The following is an 18,102-nucleotide window of genomic DNA, read 5'->3' on the forward strand; positions in this document are numbered from 1 at the left end:
CGCGGCACTCTGAGCTTGTATATCTGCTATTTTTGAATAGCCAAAGACATCTAAAAATGACACAGATGCGTTCCCCGTCTAAAAGGGAGATAATTACAGACCGTCACAGGTCCATTCCTATACGTTCAGAGTTCCGTTCAGATTTGACGTGTTTGTACACCAAAGACACTTGGTTGAGTGAAGCTGTGAGTTGTACCTTCTGAGGGGTGGGCGTCGGTTCTTAAATGTTTAGGAGACAAGGGTGCTGCGTACGGCGGCGAGACCCCCGGAGGACCCCTCTTACTACCCCGTCCCAGAGAGGGGCTTTCCATCGCCTCTTCTTTCACTAGAACACACACACACACACACACACACACACACACACACACAGACACAGTGAGCATCATGTAGAGCAGTGGTTTTCAACCAGTGGTCCGGGGACCACCAGTGGTCCTTGAGGGAGTACCAGGGGGTCCCCAGCAAAATTAGTTAATAGCGTCACAATCATTTTTAACCACTTAGCTTTGGCTATATCGGTGCCGCGCTATGAGCTTGTAGATCTGCTATTTTTGAAAAAACATTGAAAAGGTGTGCATATCTTTGAATATTTATATTTTTTTAAAGCGAAAATTAACCGATATCTTTGCTTCTGGGGGTCCCTGGCACAAAACATTTTCAGATGGGGGTCCGTGGCCAAATGTATTATCAATTTAGGGGTCCTTGGCATGAAAAAGGTTGAAAACCACTGATGTAGAGCAGTGGTTCTCAACCTTTTCAGGCCATGACCCCCCAAAATAATCATATTTGAACTGGGGGGACCCCCCCCCCCCCCCACTGACAAGCACTTGGAATTGTAGGAATTGAGGCATTTAGTTTGACCCGCTTCCACAGATAAACATTGTGAAAATAGCTGATCTGCAAGCTCACAGCTTGTAGATCTGCTATTTTCACAATGTTTGCCTTGTTCTTATATTATTTGACAATTTGGCCAGTTTTTATAGTATCATTTGATGATTGCTTTTGATGCAGTAATGGTCTTTTTTTCATTTAGTTGCATTTCTTTTTTTTTAAAGGTATTAACCCTTTAAGACCGGGAGAAGTCATTTTAGATTTCTTTGGCTATTCAAAAATAGAAGATCTACAAGCTCATAGCGCGGCGCTCGGCACTATGAGCTTGTAGATCTGCTATTTTTGAAAAATCTTGAAAATATATATATATTTTTATTCTTTTTCAAACATTTTTAAGAATCGCCTCAGGTCTTAATGGGTTAAAAAAAGTCTTAAAAGTCCTTTAATTGTCACTTCGCTGTCATCTGGGGACCCCTCCCAAAATCATGTGAGGACCCCCCTGGGGGTTCCGACCCGCAGGTTGAGAAACACTGATGTAGAGCAGTGGTTTTCAGTCTTTGTTTGTCTTCAGTACCCCCCCCTTTCCCTGATTTATGATGAACCCAAGTACCCCCTTTACCCGACTACAACATGTCGCTTAGAAAACTGCACGAGAAAACCACAATAGTAAGAACACCATTGCTGCCGAGCAGAAACCTTGCATCTCTATACTTTTAATGCCCTTTTGAATTTGAATCCAGAAATCATATGAGGTTTCCACCTGACTGCAACATGATGCTATGAATGAATGAATGAATGAATGATAAGCCACTTAACAATATAGCAATCAGTGGTGGAAAAAGTACTCCATTTCTATACTTGAGTAAAAGTATCGATGCAGCCCTCTGTTACAAGTAGAAGTCTGGAATTCAAAATTTACTTGAGTAAAGGTACAAAAGTATTGTTATCAAAATGTACTTAACCCATTAAGACCTGGAACGCATCTGTGTCACTTTAGATGTCTTTGGCTATTCAAAAATAGCAGATATACAAGCTCATAGCGCGGCACCGAGTGCCGCGCTATGAGCTTGTAGATCTGCTATTTTAGAAAAATCGAGGAATTTTTTTTTTCTTTTTTTTTTTCAAAAAATTGTTAGGATTTAGAAGACATTTCTAGAATCTTCTCAGGTCTTAAAGGGTTAAAGTACCAAAAGTAGAAATAATTTCCCATTTCACAAGTTTTCCAATTGTGTAAAATGTATACAAATCTTTTGAATATAGCAGATCTACAAGCTCACAATGCGCTGCATAGCGACGCATTGTGACAGGGTGATTGTTAAACCCTGACGCGTAGCGGAGGAGGGGGGGTCTATGGTCCCTGTCATAGGGTGTTATAGTGGCTGAACAGTAGCTCTTTCTTACCTGACATGGTCCTGTACTGGCTGAAGGGCTGGCTGCTGAACAGGTTGTCACACTGCAGGTGACGGCACACCGTCTCCAGGAAGCGCAGCACGAAGCCCGCGCTGGACGCAGAGGGCAGCTTCAGCACGCGGACCCCGCCGTCCGTTCTCACTGTGGAGGAACACCAACCAACACACTGATGAGTCTGTCTGCCCGACAACAGTCCCCAAACATATATATATCCGTTTGGCCCCCGAGACAACCTAGCGTTTCACATCAAAAACACTGTCCCCCATGGCAGTGCTGATTTTGAGTGCAAATTTTGATTTAGTTTTAGTCATAGTCTTTTGAATAAAATTCCATTTAAGTCATCTGAAATATTTTCGTTTTTGTCTAGTTTTAGTCGACTAAATCTACAGACTAAAATGTATTTTGGCGGTGCCTTGATGGCGTCGTAATGGCTGATTTTACACTGCGTTGCATGCTGAAAATAGCCGATCTACAAGCTCACGTTGTGAGCTTGTAGATCTGCTATTTTCAGAGCGCAACACCCGAGCGCAACCAAACATAATATGACTTGTCTTCTAGTTCTACTGGATCTCTTCTCCACTAGTCCCTCTCTAACATTTTAGTCTAGTTTGTGTTTGTTGGCGAAATTGTCAATATACTTAGTCTTAGTTTTAGTCATCATAGCTTAGTTTTTATTTCGTTTTCGTCAGTGAAAAAAAGAGGTAGTCGACAAACATTTTTCATCATAGTTTTAGTCGATGAAATCAACACTGCCCTATGGAAGTATGCCACCCGGGATGCCATCCCACAGCAACATGTGTCTAGGTTGGTGACCGGCATGAGGAGACCGGCAGAAGATGTAACCCAGGTAAAGCAATGCGTCACTCAAATTTCGTCACCAGTTTGAATCATTTTACGATCAATCGTTACATTGCCTAGTTTTAGATGGTTTCAGCCCTATAGCTGTTACCTCGGACCACCTCCCCTCCTCCAGAGTGTGTCTGCAGAGCGCCGAGCAGGACCTTGGGCTGGTATGCACAGTCTATACAGGACTGGACCACCTGCTGCAGGACCCCGTTGGCCGGGCCCGGTCCAAAGTGGTCCGGGAGACGCTGCATCTGCTTTCGGTCCAGGTGGGGGCCGCAGTTCCCGTGCTTGTTCACGTACACACACACTGCACATGCACAAACACACACGCACACGCACACGCACACGCACACGCACACACACACACACACACACACACACACACACGTAAACAACGTGCTTGATAAAGCACAGTGGTGGAAAAAGTACTCAAATGTTTTACTTAAGTAAAAGTATCAATACTGCAATATAGAAATACTCTGTTACAACGAGTAAAAGAACAAAAGTATTGGGATCAAAATGTAATTAAAGTACCAAAAGTAAAATGACTCATTATGCAGAATGTCCCCCCCCCCCAGTTTTCAAATGTATAAAAAATCTTTTAAAAATAGCAGATCTACAAGCTCATCTTTTCAAAAGGCCGAAATGTATATAGGGCTGAAGTGGTTAATGTATTTTTGTAATAATAATCAACATCTACAAAGTAACTAGTAACTTAAGTTTTCAAATAATTGTTGTGGAGTAAAAGTACAATATTTGCCCCTGAAATGTAGTGGAGTAGAAGTAAAAGTATAGGAAATTGGAAATACTCAAGTAAAGTACAAATACCTCAAAATTGTACTTAACTCTCTCAGTGCCAGACCCCGAGTTATCCCGAGTTTTTGGGTTATACCCTCAGTGCCAGAACGAGAAATCCCGAGTTTTAAAAAAAATATATAAAAAAATAAAAAAAAGTTTTTTTTTTTTTGAAAAAAGTGTTCAGAACCCAAGATATCATTATCTGAAGATTTGCAGCTCCATCCACTCTTTGTTTAACCTAAAACTGAAAAAGGCTGTATCTCGCTTCCTAAGCACTTTTTATTTTCTTTGAAAAAACAAAAAAAAAATTCTGGCAAAGTTCGCAATAATTTTTTTATTTCATTGGCACTGAAAGAGTTAAAGGGATAGTTCACCCCCAAAATTTCCTATCGATTAGTCACCCCATGGAGATTGAATTCATGGATATTTTTTTCGTTTTTGACGCATTCCTAAGCCAAAAATGTGATGACCGGCAGCGGTTCCGGTGGGAGACAAAAAGCGTCTCCTTTGTCTCTCCTACCGGAACCGCTACCTACCGGTCCACTGGTCATCAAATTATTGGCTGTACTTACTTTCCACCAATGATAAAGCAAAATAAAATCTCACAACTGAAAACACTTTGTTAAGCCCAACTCCTAATATGTGATTAGTGAAACAGTGTGATATGACCCCCCCCCCCACCCCACCCCACACACTAGTGCTGTGTTTGATAAACAATTAGCATAATATGTAGAATTATAATGTTTTGGTGGCCAAGCTACGAGCTTGTAGAACGGCTATTTTCACCACTATGGTTCATGTGGTTTTAAGTTCAGTACTTGAGTGAAACAGGAAGCAGGAATAGGAAATGGTAGAAAAAGAAGGGCTGAAATTAAAGGTGATCTTTTTTACCCGTGGAGACCACGGCGTTGTGGTTGGCAGGGCTCTCCTGTGGCACCTGGATGCTGGGAAGCTGTGCAGTGTTCTGGGGAACCTTGGGTTTTCTCTGGGGAAAAAAAGCACAAAACACACATTGATGATCACTGAAAAGGAAAACAAAACTTTAGGAAATACAATATTCATCCCGTGATGCTCAAATATCTAAATCACTGGTTCTCAACGTAAAAGGTCTGGGGACCAACAGGGGACACTTACGGAGTTAAATTAACAGTGAGGATTTTAACCAAATGCAGGTCCGTAGCCTAATGCATATCGTCTCTGTCGGGTGGAAACCGACAGAACTGTGACACAACTCCAAAACTGTTACTTTTCAGGATTCAAATAAAAAAACCAGCAAGCTTAAAGTGTGAGCTTGTAGATCTGCTACTTCTGATGCTTGTGTGTGACGCCGTAGTATGATAAGCGTGTCGCGTTGACAGCGTGTCGCGGGTTCGACTCCCGATCCCGACGACCTTTGCTGTGTGTCACCCCCCCCCCCCATTTCCTGTCAGCCTACTGTCCTGTCCTGTCCTGTCAATAAAGCCCAAAATAATATATTTAAAAAAATTGAAATTCAAAAGGCTGAGAACCAGAACCACTGATCTAAATAACGCTGAAAAAAAAAATGAAAAAAAGAGAATTAAGACCTGGAGAAGCATCTGTGTATTTTTAGATTTGAGCTAAAAAGCATTATTTTACACTTTGGCTATTCAAAAATAGCAGATCTACAAGCTCATAGCGCGGCACCGAGTGCCGCGCTATGAGCTTGTAAATCTGCTATTTTTGAGAAATCGTAAACATTTGTGCAAATCTTTGAATATATATGTTTTCAATCGAAACATTTGTAACTCAAATCTTTGCTTCTGGGGGGGGTCCCTGGAACAACATATTTTGAGATGGGGGTCCTTGGCCAAATACATATACATTGTGGGGTCCTTGACATGGAAAAGTTTGAGAACCACTGACATAGGAACATACGTTTTTTCATTAACTCTTTAACTGCCAAAAACGGGAATTCCCGTCCGATGGCTCTATGGCTATCATGGCCAATGACGGAAAGACGAAAATATGAAAAAAAAAAAAAAATGTTGTTTTTTTTTGGGTTTATCTCAAAGGAACTAGGAGATAACGCTATCCAAAAAATTGCTGCTCCATTCACTTCAATGTTAAAAAACAAACAGAGGAAAAATGCACCTTTTTCCTGGCAATGGGACAACACATTCTGAAATAAGTCTGGCAGTGAAAGAGTTAAAAAAGGCCCTAAATAACGCTGAAAAAGTTTCTTCAGGAATAACACACACACACACACACACACACACACACACACTCCGGAGTGCGATGGTTTACCTTGCTCCCCGGCTTGGGGCCTCTCTTCTTGTAGGGCCGTGGTGTGAGCTGCTGTGTGTTTTCAGGTGCCGTGGTGCCCGTGGTGCCCGTGCCAGCGGCGGCGGCGGTGCCCGTGCCACCGTTGTTGTTGTTGTTGTTGTTCTGGGCAGCGGCCGCGGCCGCCTCGGCCACGGCTTTGAGCAGGGCGATGGTCTCGCTCTTGGGCCGGCGGCCCCTCACCCCCTTCCTGACGGGGAGCGGGGGCAGCGGGTTGGGCAGCCGGTAGGGGGACTGCATGGAGCGCCGGCTGGGCTTGGAGGCCGCCGGCGAGGACGCCGAGACCAACTGCAGGTTCTTTGGCAGCGTGACTGGAATAACAACAAGAGAGGGAGAGAGAGAGAGAGAGAGAGAGAGAGAGAGAGAGAGAGAGAGCACGATTATTATTATGGACCCCAATTACAGCCAATATAAACACCACTGGCCTTTTCTTTTAACCCATTCAATCCGTGAACGCATCTGTATTAACCACTTACACCATTGTTTTATACTTTGGATATTCAGCAGATCTACAAGCTCACAGCGTGGCACAGAGTGCCGCGCTACGAGCTTGTAGATCTGCTATTTTTTTTAAATAGCAGATATTCTAAATCCAGTTTGTTTTTTTTTGTTGAAAAAAACATATGTTGCTATAATATCAGTGGTTCTCAAACGTTTTCATGTCAAGGACCACCCAAAATGATATGTATTTGTCCACGGACCCCCCCCCATCTCAAAATATTTTGTTCAAGGGACCCCAAGAAGCAAAGATTTTAGTCAAAAATGTATATAATTTATATATATTCAAAGATTTGCACACATTTTCACGATTCAAAATATTCGAAATAGCAATTTCGAATAGCTCGTGATGAGCTTTGTATATCTGCTATGTTTGAAAAGCCAAAGTATAAAATATGGATAAAAGGGGTTAAAATGATTGTGACGCTTTATTAACTAATTTTGCAGGGGACCCCCCTGGTCCCCCCCCCCCCCCCCCCCAAGGACCCCTGGGGGCCCCCGGACCCACTTTGAGAACCAATGTTCTAATCAATGCGAGCATGGTCCAGTGTGGGGGACTAATTTTTTTTATATTTTCACGTATTACTACTCTCTCTATAAAACAATGGACTTCACCATGACTGCAGACGGCCACCCCCACCCCCACCCCCCCCCCCCCAAAAAAAAACACGACCAAAAAGACGGACAAATCAGGTCTGTGCGAGCAGCCATGGCGTGCACCGTGAGATTCAAAACAGCGTCCTTTGTGCTCTCTGCAGGCCGGCCGTACAGGCTATTCTAGTCAGGAGCAGCAGATAAGCATCTATCCAGCTAAAGTGTCCCCCAGGCCAGGGGGACAAAGCGTAGAAAAGAGGGGGCTTTGGACCAGGATTAGAGCTGGCCTTTTACCACCACAGACACAGACTCTGGGGGAATGGAGGTCTTACCCAGAGAGCACTAGTTGGAGGTGGAGCGAGGGGGCGGCCCAGACCTTTTGTTTATATGCTTGTTATTTGTATTGTATGGCTTTTTCAGGGAGACCTGGGTCCTCCTGGGTGAGTAGAACCCAACACTGCCTCATATGACGTCTCCATGGATTAACCCCATTCAGTCCGGGAACGCATCCGTGTCATTTTTAGATGTCTTTGGCTATTCAAAAATGGTAGCTATGAGCTATTTTTGAAACATCTTGAAAATTCGTGCAAATTCGTGCAAGTCCCTGGGACAAAACATTTTGAGATGGGGGTCCGTGGGACAAATACATATCTAAAAATGTTTTCTAAATCCTAACAGTATGTTGCTAAATCAGTGGTGCTCCAACTTTTCCATGTCAAGGACCCCCAAAATTAAATTTATTTGGCCGCGGACCCCCATCTCAAAATATGTTGTTCCAGGGACCCCCAGAAGCACAGATCGGAGTAAAAAACATTCGCTTTAAAACATATATAGCATATATATTCAAAGATTTGCACACATTTTCCAAAAAAAAAGCTCCTAGTGAGGCACTTGGTGCTGCGCTATGAGCTTGTAGATCTGCTATTTTTGAGTAGTCAAAGAAATCTTAATATGACAAAGTTTCCGGTCTTAACACATCCACCGCCAGAGGTTAATCTCATAATGTACTCACCAGTGCCAAGGTGTTTTTGTTGTTTTTTTGTTTTTTTCATGTCGCCATAGATCTTGTTAAAATCCTTAAGATTGAGCCGTGAACGGTCTGTTTACATCCGCGAGATCTCCCTGTATCTCCCAGTGAAGACCGCGTGTCAAACGGACTTCCATGACTGTAGTTAGAGCGGATTACGTTAAACAGTGAAATGCGAGGAGAAAAAACTACAGGAAGAGAATTGAGTTTCAGTTTCGTCTGTAGAATGGGAGCGGGCGTGATCGTCGAAACCGGATCCCAAATAATTCTATTTCCTGTCATCAAACCGGAAACGGAAGTGGATCAAAAAAATTCCGAAAGTGCACCCGGACCGCGCATGCGCGAAAAGACCGCAGCCCGTAGGACTACGGGCTCGGCGCTTAACCGTTGGATTTAACGGCCCGTAGAACTACGGGCCCGGCGGTAAAGGTGTTAATGGGTTAAAGCAAAATAAAATCTCAGGACTGAAAATGTTTGTATGACCAGGTCCTAATGTGTGATTTGTGAAACAGTGTTGAAAGGAGCCCCCCCCACCCCACACACACACTAGAGCTGTTTCATAGACAATTAACACACTACGTAAGATGATGATGTTTTAGTAATACACACTGCCAACCAGGTGAAGAAATCACACATTGAGGCTTTAACCTTTGCTTTTATATGAAATATCCGAGACCATTAAGATTTCATGGAATAACCGAAAACAGTAAGTACGATACAGTAACTGTGAAGTTGAATCATAATTTCAACGATTCAACTGCATCGATATGCAAACAGCAATATATCGTATAGTTTGACTTTGTATCGTATCGTTTTGCAATGCAAAAAATCGATTGTATCGATACTAAGTACTTGCGCGTTGTATTTAGACATTTTAAGAAGAAAAAAGGAAGAAAGAGGGGTTTACTTGGGCCTACTTTTCCATTCCATATCGCTACACTTGGTCTATCGGTAAATGTGTGTAATCTGTGTCAAGGCGCAGGTTTGTTTATGCGTGTTCAAATATTACAATGTCCATGTATTTGCCAGAGAATCACCGTGTTTACTTATTTATATCCATAGAAATAAATGTTTCCCTTAAAAAACTAAATCCAAACAGATTTTTTTATTTTTTTTGCTAGATAGTTACTGTATCGATTTTAAATCATGAATCGTATCGTCAACCATGTATCGTGATGCGTATCATATCGCTGTTAAAATGCATCGTTACACCCCTAGAAAATAGCCAATCTGCTATTTTCGCTGCACAAGATGCTTCCATAGAAGACATGCTGGCTTCTATGACAGTGGTTCTCAAACTTCTTCATGTCAAGGACGCCCAAATTGATATGTATTTGGTCACGGACCCCCATCTCAAAATATGTTGTGCCAGGGACCCCCTGAAGCAAAGATTTGTGTTAAAATGTTCGCTTAAAAAATAAGTATTCAAAAACTTTCACTTATGTTCAAGATTTTTGAAAAATAGCAGATCTACAAGCTCATGAGCTTGTATATCTGCTGTTTGTGAATAGCTATAGTATAAAATAATAGTTCAAATGGTTAAAATGATTGTGTCGCTACTGTATATAAACTACTTTTGCTGGGGACCCCCCAAGGACCCCACTTTGAGAACCAATGTTCTATGAAATCCAAATGACTGAAATCAGAGAAATCAGAGAACTTTAATCCATGCGTCTCCCAAAAAAAAGACACAGCGTAGAAAACAGACGGGATGGGAGTCCTGCAATATGCTAGATTTACTTTTAATGAACAAGATGAAATATTCAGTATCTAGATCTGTCATTTTGATTGGACCAACGTGAAAGGGGAGATTACTCACAAAAATCATCTATCTCTCCGTTTCCCCTTGTGTTATACACAAAGACATTTAACTCGGACAGAGTACAATTGGAACCCATTTGTAAACTCTCTGAGTTACATTAACAGAGGATTTTGCTGTGTATTAAACATGGCACTATGGTAGATTGCTGCAATTCCTTCTTTGCAAGCGGCATTCGGTGCCGCGCTACGAGCTTGTAGATCTGCTATTTTTGAAAAATCGTGAAAATGTGTGCAAATCTTTGAATATATTTATTTTTCACTTGAACATTTGTAACTCAAATCTTTGCTTCTGGGGGTCCCTGGAACACAATATTTTGAGATGGGGGTCCGCGGCCAAATACATATCCATTTTGTGGTCCTTGACATTAAAAAGTTTGAAAACCACTGACATAGCAACATACTTTTTTTTTCCAAAAAAAACCGTCAGGATTTAGAAGACATTTTGTAGAATCGGAACCTCAGGCCTTAATGGGTTAATATCGTCTGGCTAGTGTAGGGAGGAAACCAATTTTCTTTTCTTAAATTCAGATTCAGCAAATAGAACAGCGGCTCTCAGTGAGGGATGGTTACACAGCCAGCCAACAGTGTGGGGTGGATGGATCCAGAGGTTCTCAAATTATGTGATGGAACCCCAAGTGGGGTCGTGGGAAGGTGAAGGTTAGGGTCGGCACATTGACTAGTGAAACGAGGAAAATATGTAACCTTCCTATTAGGTCAGTTTTATTCGTTTTTTTGAACAGCCTAGCCTGTGAATGCATTGTATTTAAGTTTCATTTTATTAAGGTTATGGCAACAGATATAGGCTATATATGCTTCCATTTATAAAAGTGTACAGAAACACTTTTGTGTAGCTTTTAACCCATTAAGACCTGAGGCGATTCTTAAAAATGTTTTCTAAATCCTAACAATTTTTGGAAAAAAAATCTAAAAACAAAATGTTCAAGATTTTTTAAAAATAGCAGATCTACAAGCTCATAGCGCGACACTCGGTGCCGCGCTATGAGCTTGCATATCTGCTATTTTTGAATAGCCAAAGAAATCTAAAGTGACACAGATGCGTTCAAGGTCTTAATGGGTTAAACTAAACATTGACAATCAGCATGAATTACAGCGTTGTAAATATACTTTCTAATAAATATTTCAATTCAAGGCTTTTAAATATGCTTTAATTCAACTTTGTGAAACTGCACTATAAATCAAGTGGGGATTGCCAAAAAGAAGTCCCCCATAAGATCCTGGTATAAAAACTGTCCCTGCTACATACATTTGAGATAATCATCCACATTAGTCTGGGCGGCCGGTGTTAATTTCCCCCAACCCCTGTCTAAAAAACGGCTAGCCTTGGTGGGCTTCTCTTCCCCATTGTTGCCTTTCATATAGGAGACCCACGGAGAGAGAGCACGGTCTTTATGAATGAAAGGGAGTGGGTATACGAAGCATCACCATACAAAAAGTCCCCCCTGGCAAATTAGGGAGGCATATGGGATTTCATTTCCTCCTGACCCCGGTGACCCCTGTGCAATGAGGTGGTGGTGACTGGGGCTACGAGGGGGGGTGGAGGGGGGTAGGGGTTTTCCAGTGTCTGCCCTCTAGTGCGTATCTGGGGCTGGGGGGGGAGGGGTCCGACGCTGTTGAAAGCAGAAGGGACGGTAGCAGCAGAGGTCCCCCTCTCCCCACCCACCCGATCCGAGGAGGCGCACCACCACCACCAACCGCTTTGAATGACTCCCTCCTCTTCTTCGGTTTCACATTTTGCACGGCGATTTGTTACGGGGGGAGAGCTGCGGAGGAACTTGATGTATGGTTCCATAAAAATAAAAATAAAAAGACGATGCCACGTCGGAGAGGAGCAGCACAGCGAGACGTTTTGGGGGGATTGACCCCGCTGTTCACCTTTTTCCACGGTGAACTAGTCCGAAGGCTTTGAAGAGAATATGCCCGACAACAACACTCACGAACCAGGCGGACTGGAGCGGTAGTTTTTTTTTAGCGTGAAGTGCACACCTGTACTTCATGCTCTTCTGTGCTTATAGCTACTGACAGCGTGCGTTAGGCACTTTGCAAAACACCCTCACAGGTAGGCTGTCTATCAAGCTCAGAACTGACAGGGAGCTAAAGCCGATGGTATGGTGTAGCAACATTAACCCGATCCGCAAGCATCGCGATGCGTTGTGAGCTCGTGCATATTTCGGGGCTATTTTCACAATTTTAAAAACACAAAGATTTGACCTGTAATGACATGCTCAAAACAAGGAATGCCTGGTTGAAAAGTACTTGGTCCTTTCCGTGTACACAGAACAACCGAACATAAGTCGCATGAGAACGAGAACCACAAACCATTCTGACGACCCAAAAGTAAATCACAAATCACATATTTGACAGACACACTACTAGGTACATAACAGTTCTGCAAAAAGCAACAATTTGAACAAAGGGGAGGGGGGAGAAGGGGGGCACATAATCTATTCCATCATCTGTCAAAGAGAAGACCATGTTGGCTCTGCTGCATACGAGGGTAAAAGCAAAGAGAGTAGAGAGAATGGAAACAGGGGGGGGGAAATAAAATTAAATTGAACTCACCGTGCAACCAACCAACCAACCAACCAACAACAGAAAGGCTTTTTTAAAAATGCTACCAGACGCCCGGGCAACAAACAGCAGGCCGCCTTGTAAGCCAGCGCACCATTTCTCTCACTCCTACGTCTATCTACGCTGCTCCAGCTGAGCTCCGTCTCCGGCCGCTGTGCAACACAGGAGCTAGAAAGAATATGATTCTTCCTCCTCAGCTCATAACAAAGCCCCACAGTGACAGAGGAGCCGGGGTAGACTGACTCGCATTAGGAGGGGGGCGGGGGGGGGGGGGGGCAGAGAAGAGGGAGAGGAGGGAGGATTGGGCTGGGTAAGGGTGGGGGTGTGTGTGTGGGGGGGGTTACTCTCTTCACCAAGCTCCTCCTGAGCTTTTTCCACGTTTCTTTGGGAGCTCCTACGCGAACAGGTAAAAACAACAAACCCCCCCAAAAACACAAGCGGTCACCGATGTTTTGACTGATATTTTGCCAAAAAGTACAAAATGCAAATTCTAAACAATTTGATTAAAAAGGTTTTCAAAAATAGAAAATCCTAAACTAGCCAGATCTACAAGCATCGAGTGTCCGCAGTGCGACATGTTTTGAGCTTGTAGGTCTGCTAGTTTTTGAACATTTTTTAAAACCTTTTGGAAGATTTGTTTGTGCTATAAAGTGACATGCACAAAACTGGGAGGCCAGGTTTAAAAAACGAAACAAAACAGGACACATCAGCTGCATACATGTCGATAAAAAAGGTCAAACAAAAACAATGGCTGATATATCAGTCTGGCTCTAGAACAGGTCCTCCGTTATGACTCTCTGATACTGGCTGACAAAAGTGTTCTGATCTATACACAAGACATGCCTCAGCTGGACTGTGGAGCTTTTATGTAAACACCGTGTCCCCCCCCCCTCCCCCCATGTAAACAGGTGGGATGGAAGACACATAAATCCTCCCCCTTTCAACCAACTCCTCCATCCCCTCCCCTCAGTGAGGCCATTCCACAGAGGATCTGCATAGAACCAAGTGGTTTTCAACCCTTATCGAGGTCCATTATTTATTCGGCATTTGAGCCACAGGAACCACCGTTAGCCTTTCAAACCCCAAGACTTTGAATATTTTGTTGTCGTTGGATAAGATTTTGTCCACAATTCCATCCATGCTGTTGATGTTGGTACCAATAGGAGAGATAACAGGCAAACGTTGATCAAAATAACAATTATTCTACAGTACATTCTCTAATTGTGTAGACTTCTCGTAGATTAAGTGATGCAGATGTTTAACAATTTAACTCTTGAGAGCGTAAAATGAAACCAAATGGACCCGTTCATTTTACACTCTCAAGAGTTAAAGATCTATAAAGGGTCCATTTGGATACAAACTCTTCCATCATTTAGCTGGGGACCACCTGGAACCTCCTCAAGAACCACTGGTGGTCCCCAGACCACTGGTTGAGAACCACTGGCATAGACTGATGTGCCACGCGCTATACACACACAAACACACCCCCGTCTCAGTCGGCATTAACCACTTTATCTTGAACCACACAACTATTCTGGGGGGGTACATTAGCCAGACATAACCCAATCGACAAGCTCACAGCGCATCCTTAGATGAGCTTGTAGATCTGCTATTTGTGGGCGAAGAGACGTGGTGTAGAAGGAAACAAGAGCAGACCCAAGTACAGAGCCAACTCCAGTACAGAGGGTTTAAGTGGTTAACCATTGAATAGTAGGCCTTTATGCTCATTGAGGCGTCTCCTCAATGAGCATAAACTAAAGCCAACTCTCCACCGCACCGATATCGGCGAGACTCGGCCGCGGAAGGCGTCAGAAAGCGTCTCCCGCCGACAACCTGTTATAGATAGCGCCGTGCCATCGGGTCGGGACTTCGGATCAACGACCGAGCAGGTTCGGTCGTGACCCGACCGGTAGAGCCGTCGATAGCCGTGGGGTAGTGAAGAGAATCAAAGCACGAGTAGAGAAACGGTTGTTGCCCCTTCCATAGCCCCTGTAATTAGTGTTGCCATGTCAGCTTATTATAAGCGACTTTGGGCTTCTTTTTCTGTAAAGTTGCTTGTAAAAATGTGTAGTTGCGGGTGCGTTTTTTTGTGCTTGTTTCTAAAGTGTATTTGCTTATTTAGGCTTGTTTCCAATGTTTTTATTATTATTTAAACCAGTGGTTCTCCAATATTTTCATGAATATTCTTTGTGCATTTGTGCTGTTAGAATGTTTCAAAAAAATATTCCAAATATTCCACATTTTATTGCAAGTGTTTTTGAAAATAGCCGAGCTTGTAGATCTGTTATTTTCAAATAGCCGATGCATGTAGGTTTAAAGTGCTCATGTGGCCTAAGTTGCTTCTTTTGGGCTTGTTTTCCTAGACCTGGTTGCTTTTTTCTCTCACAAAATATGGCATAACACTGCCTGTAAAAATGAGTCCTCATTAACGTCGGCCGAAAGTTTGTGCCGAACTAAATGCCCACTTTTCCCAACAGACTGCCAGTCTTGCAGTCTTTAGTAGTCTGTTGGAGTCTGAAGTAGTCTGTTTGGTGGAGAGTCACCTCAAGGAAGAGCACAAATATACTACTAAATAGTTCTTCCATACCTATGGTACAGCTGTTGAATGACTGATAGCTGCCTATAGCCTATTGCTTTTTGAACATATTCCTGTGCTGTCAAGCTTGCTACTTAAAAGCTCTATATATATATAATATATATTAACTTTGTCATACAACACAACTAGCTAAGCTCAGGGTGAGTGATTTTGCAGATGGGCTATTTTCACAACCCATCAATTACACATCAATCTAGATTCTAGAAGACCAAACTGTCAATCCCCACATGGCAGTGTTTTTTTTAAAGCAGAGGGTTTTCAGGCAGCACTGCACACACTCCAAGTAAAACATTTGGACTGGCCCTTTGTGCCTTAATTAAGTCAAGGAATCTGCTGGAGATGGTCTTGTTGTGCCAACATCCACTGTTTAAGTCACTCCTTTATGTCCTGCATGAAGGCCACCCCTAACCGGAGGCTAAGGCTCACTTCAACCTCTCCAGAACGTTCCTCGTAAAAGCTGCAATCCACAAGTTTTTTTTTTTTTTGTGTGTGAGTGAATAAAACAAAAGTTATTTTGTATGCTGGAGTATGTATAATATACTGTAACTGTTATGATAATATTTTAGACGCTTGACGTCCTTAACACATTCAATCCGGGAACGCATCTGTGTCATTTTAGATTTTAGTCATATTTTATACTTTGGCTATTCAAAAATAGCAGATCTACAAGCTCATAACACGGTGACCTATTTTTGAAAAATCTTGAAAATGTGTGCAAATCTTTGAGTACATAGGCTATATTTTTTTAAACAACATTTTTAACTCAAATCTATGCTTCTGGGGGTCTCTGGAACAACGTATTTTGATGGGGGTCCGTGGCCAAATACAAATTTTTTTGTTTTGTTTTTTCATATCAACTTTCATTTTCAACGTTTTCATGTCAAGGACCCCCAAAGTGATATGTATTTGGCCGCCGACCCCATCTCAAAATATTTTGTTCCAAGGACCCCCAGAAGCAAAGATTTTAGTTAAACATGTTCGCTTAAAAAATATATATTTATTCAAAGATTTGCAAAAATAAATAGCAGATCTACAAGCTCATACTCTGTGCAGTAGAGGTCATTAAAGCTAAAATCCGGAACTTATTTTAACCATACGAACACTAAAGGACCCTATATTATGGGGCGAATATTCTGCGAAAATAGCTGATCTACATCTACAAGCTCACAACGCATAGCTGTGACATTTAAACACCTACCGATTGACAATGTCAATAAAGTTATTTGAAGCAGCTGTCACATCGGGTTGGACAATAGACCAATTATGTGTTTACAAACATTGAGACTGGACGCACAGGTGACTGTTTCATCTAATCCCAACAGATCCCAAAACCTGTTGTTTTGGGGTGCGCTGGTTTCAGTTCATTCAACCCCCTCTTGTGTGTTGGCTAGTGAGGTGAGCCCTAGCGAGACGTGGATGCGACCCTTGTGAGCTTGGAGGTCTGCTATATTCTCGGCCGTTCTCTGCGCGCGACACCTTCGCGGGACGGAGCATAAATTAGGCTTGACGGGCTGCAGCTGCGCGAGCAAGAGCAGGCTCTGGTGCCGCGATCATAGAGCGCTCCCTCAGTTCTTATGACAGCCACTGGAGGTGGGGTTTTGAGGACAACTGCTTTGAATTGTTATTACACACAACAGAAACCAAGGAATAGATATTTCAGGAGCGAGAGATCACAGTAAAAATCCTCAGCATTCTTCCTCCACACTGGGAGAAAAACAGCATCTGAAAGTTTGACGGGATGCATTTTTACACGTGAGGCGGTGACCACTTTTACATTGCACCTTATGAGCGGTGGGGTTCATTTGGGTGCCGGCCTGCGCGCGCATACTGGTTCTTATCGGTGTGACGTTGTCTGTTAAGGCGTCTATACACGAATCCACGGAGCGCTGCCCTGCGCGCAGCCATTGCTGCGGTGTCAACGCTCCGCGGACGCGACACCGCAGCAATGGCCGCCTACAGGCAGCGCGTCTGTGGATTCGTCTATAGACGGGGAGACTCGCCGCCATCTTCATTGTAGTTTGGCGGTGGTAGTTATTGTAGTTCTCCAATCGGGAGAGGGAGACGTCGGGACATAAAAACCTTACAGAGTTTAGCTTTAGAATGTGTTTTGTGTTTAGTCCAGTGCTGTGAGTCCACTGGGCATGACGGACACATAACCAGGACCTTCACGCTGCCTCCATCAACCACCAGGTTTCACTTAGTCATCTGGGTACTACCATACCTTTAACCCATTCATTCCGGGAAGGCATCTGTGTCATTTTAAGATTTATTTGGGCTATTCAAAAATAGCAGATTTACAAGCTCATAGTGCGGCACCGAGTGCCACACTATGAGCTTGTAGATCTGCTATTTCTTTTAAAGAAATTGTGAAAATGTGTGCAAATCTTTGAATAGATATATACATTTTTAACTCAAATCATTGCTTCTGGGGGTCCCTGGAACAAAGTATTTATGTATATATCCAAACGCATATATCATTTTGGGTGGTCCTTGACATGAAAACGTTTGAGAACCACTGATATTACAGCAACATACAACTTGCTATTGGCTAAATTGTTATTTTAAACATCGGTATCCCTAATTGCTATCCAAACATGAAAATGCATTTTGTTTACTAAAGAGCTGGAGAGACAGGGAGAACCCTTAGCAATGATTACTATCAAGAGTGTAGAGCTATTCAACACGTATTTTAACTAAAGAAAATCGCTTACTGCAGGGGTTCTCAAACTTTTTTATACCACAACCCCATATTATGAGGGATTTTTTGGGGAACCAAATGGACCTGTGGTCTATG

At 42.9% G+C, this 18,102-nt stretch overlaps 1 protein-coding gene across 2 annotated transcripts in view; it reads right to left on the reverse strand.

The window, feature by feature from the left end:
* LOC308086245 (sex comb on midleg-like protein 2) overlaps window positions 1-18,102 on the reverse strand; it is a 49,536-nt gene that overhangs the window by 12,081 nt on the left and 19,353 nt on the right. For both annotated transcript variants that reach the window (XM_080429706.1, XM_080429705.1), the window contains exons 8-12: window positions 6,148-6,494; window positions 4,774-4,867; window positions 3,188-3,391; window positions 2,230-2,379; window positions 197-325 (exon numbers count right to left, since the gene is read on the reverse strand). In XM_080429706.1, the coding sequence (XP_080285832.1) occupies window positions 197-325; window positions 2,230-2,379; window positions 3,188-3,391; window positions 4,774-4,867; window positions 6,148-6,494 (924 nt within the window). The remainder of the gene's footprint in view (window positions 1-196; window positions 326-2,229; window positions 2,380-3,187; window positions 3,392-4,773; window positions 4,868-6,147; window positions 6,495-18,102) is intronic.

Source organism: Gymnoscopelus braueri (genome assembly GCF_963280865.1).
Source record: "Gymnoscopelus braueri genome assembly, chromosome: 6".
In the NCBI taxonomy this organism is placed as follows: domain Eukaryota; kingdom Metazoa; phylum Chordata; class Actinopteri; order Myctophiformes; family Myctophidae; genus Gymnoscopelus; species Gymnoscopelus braueri.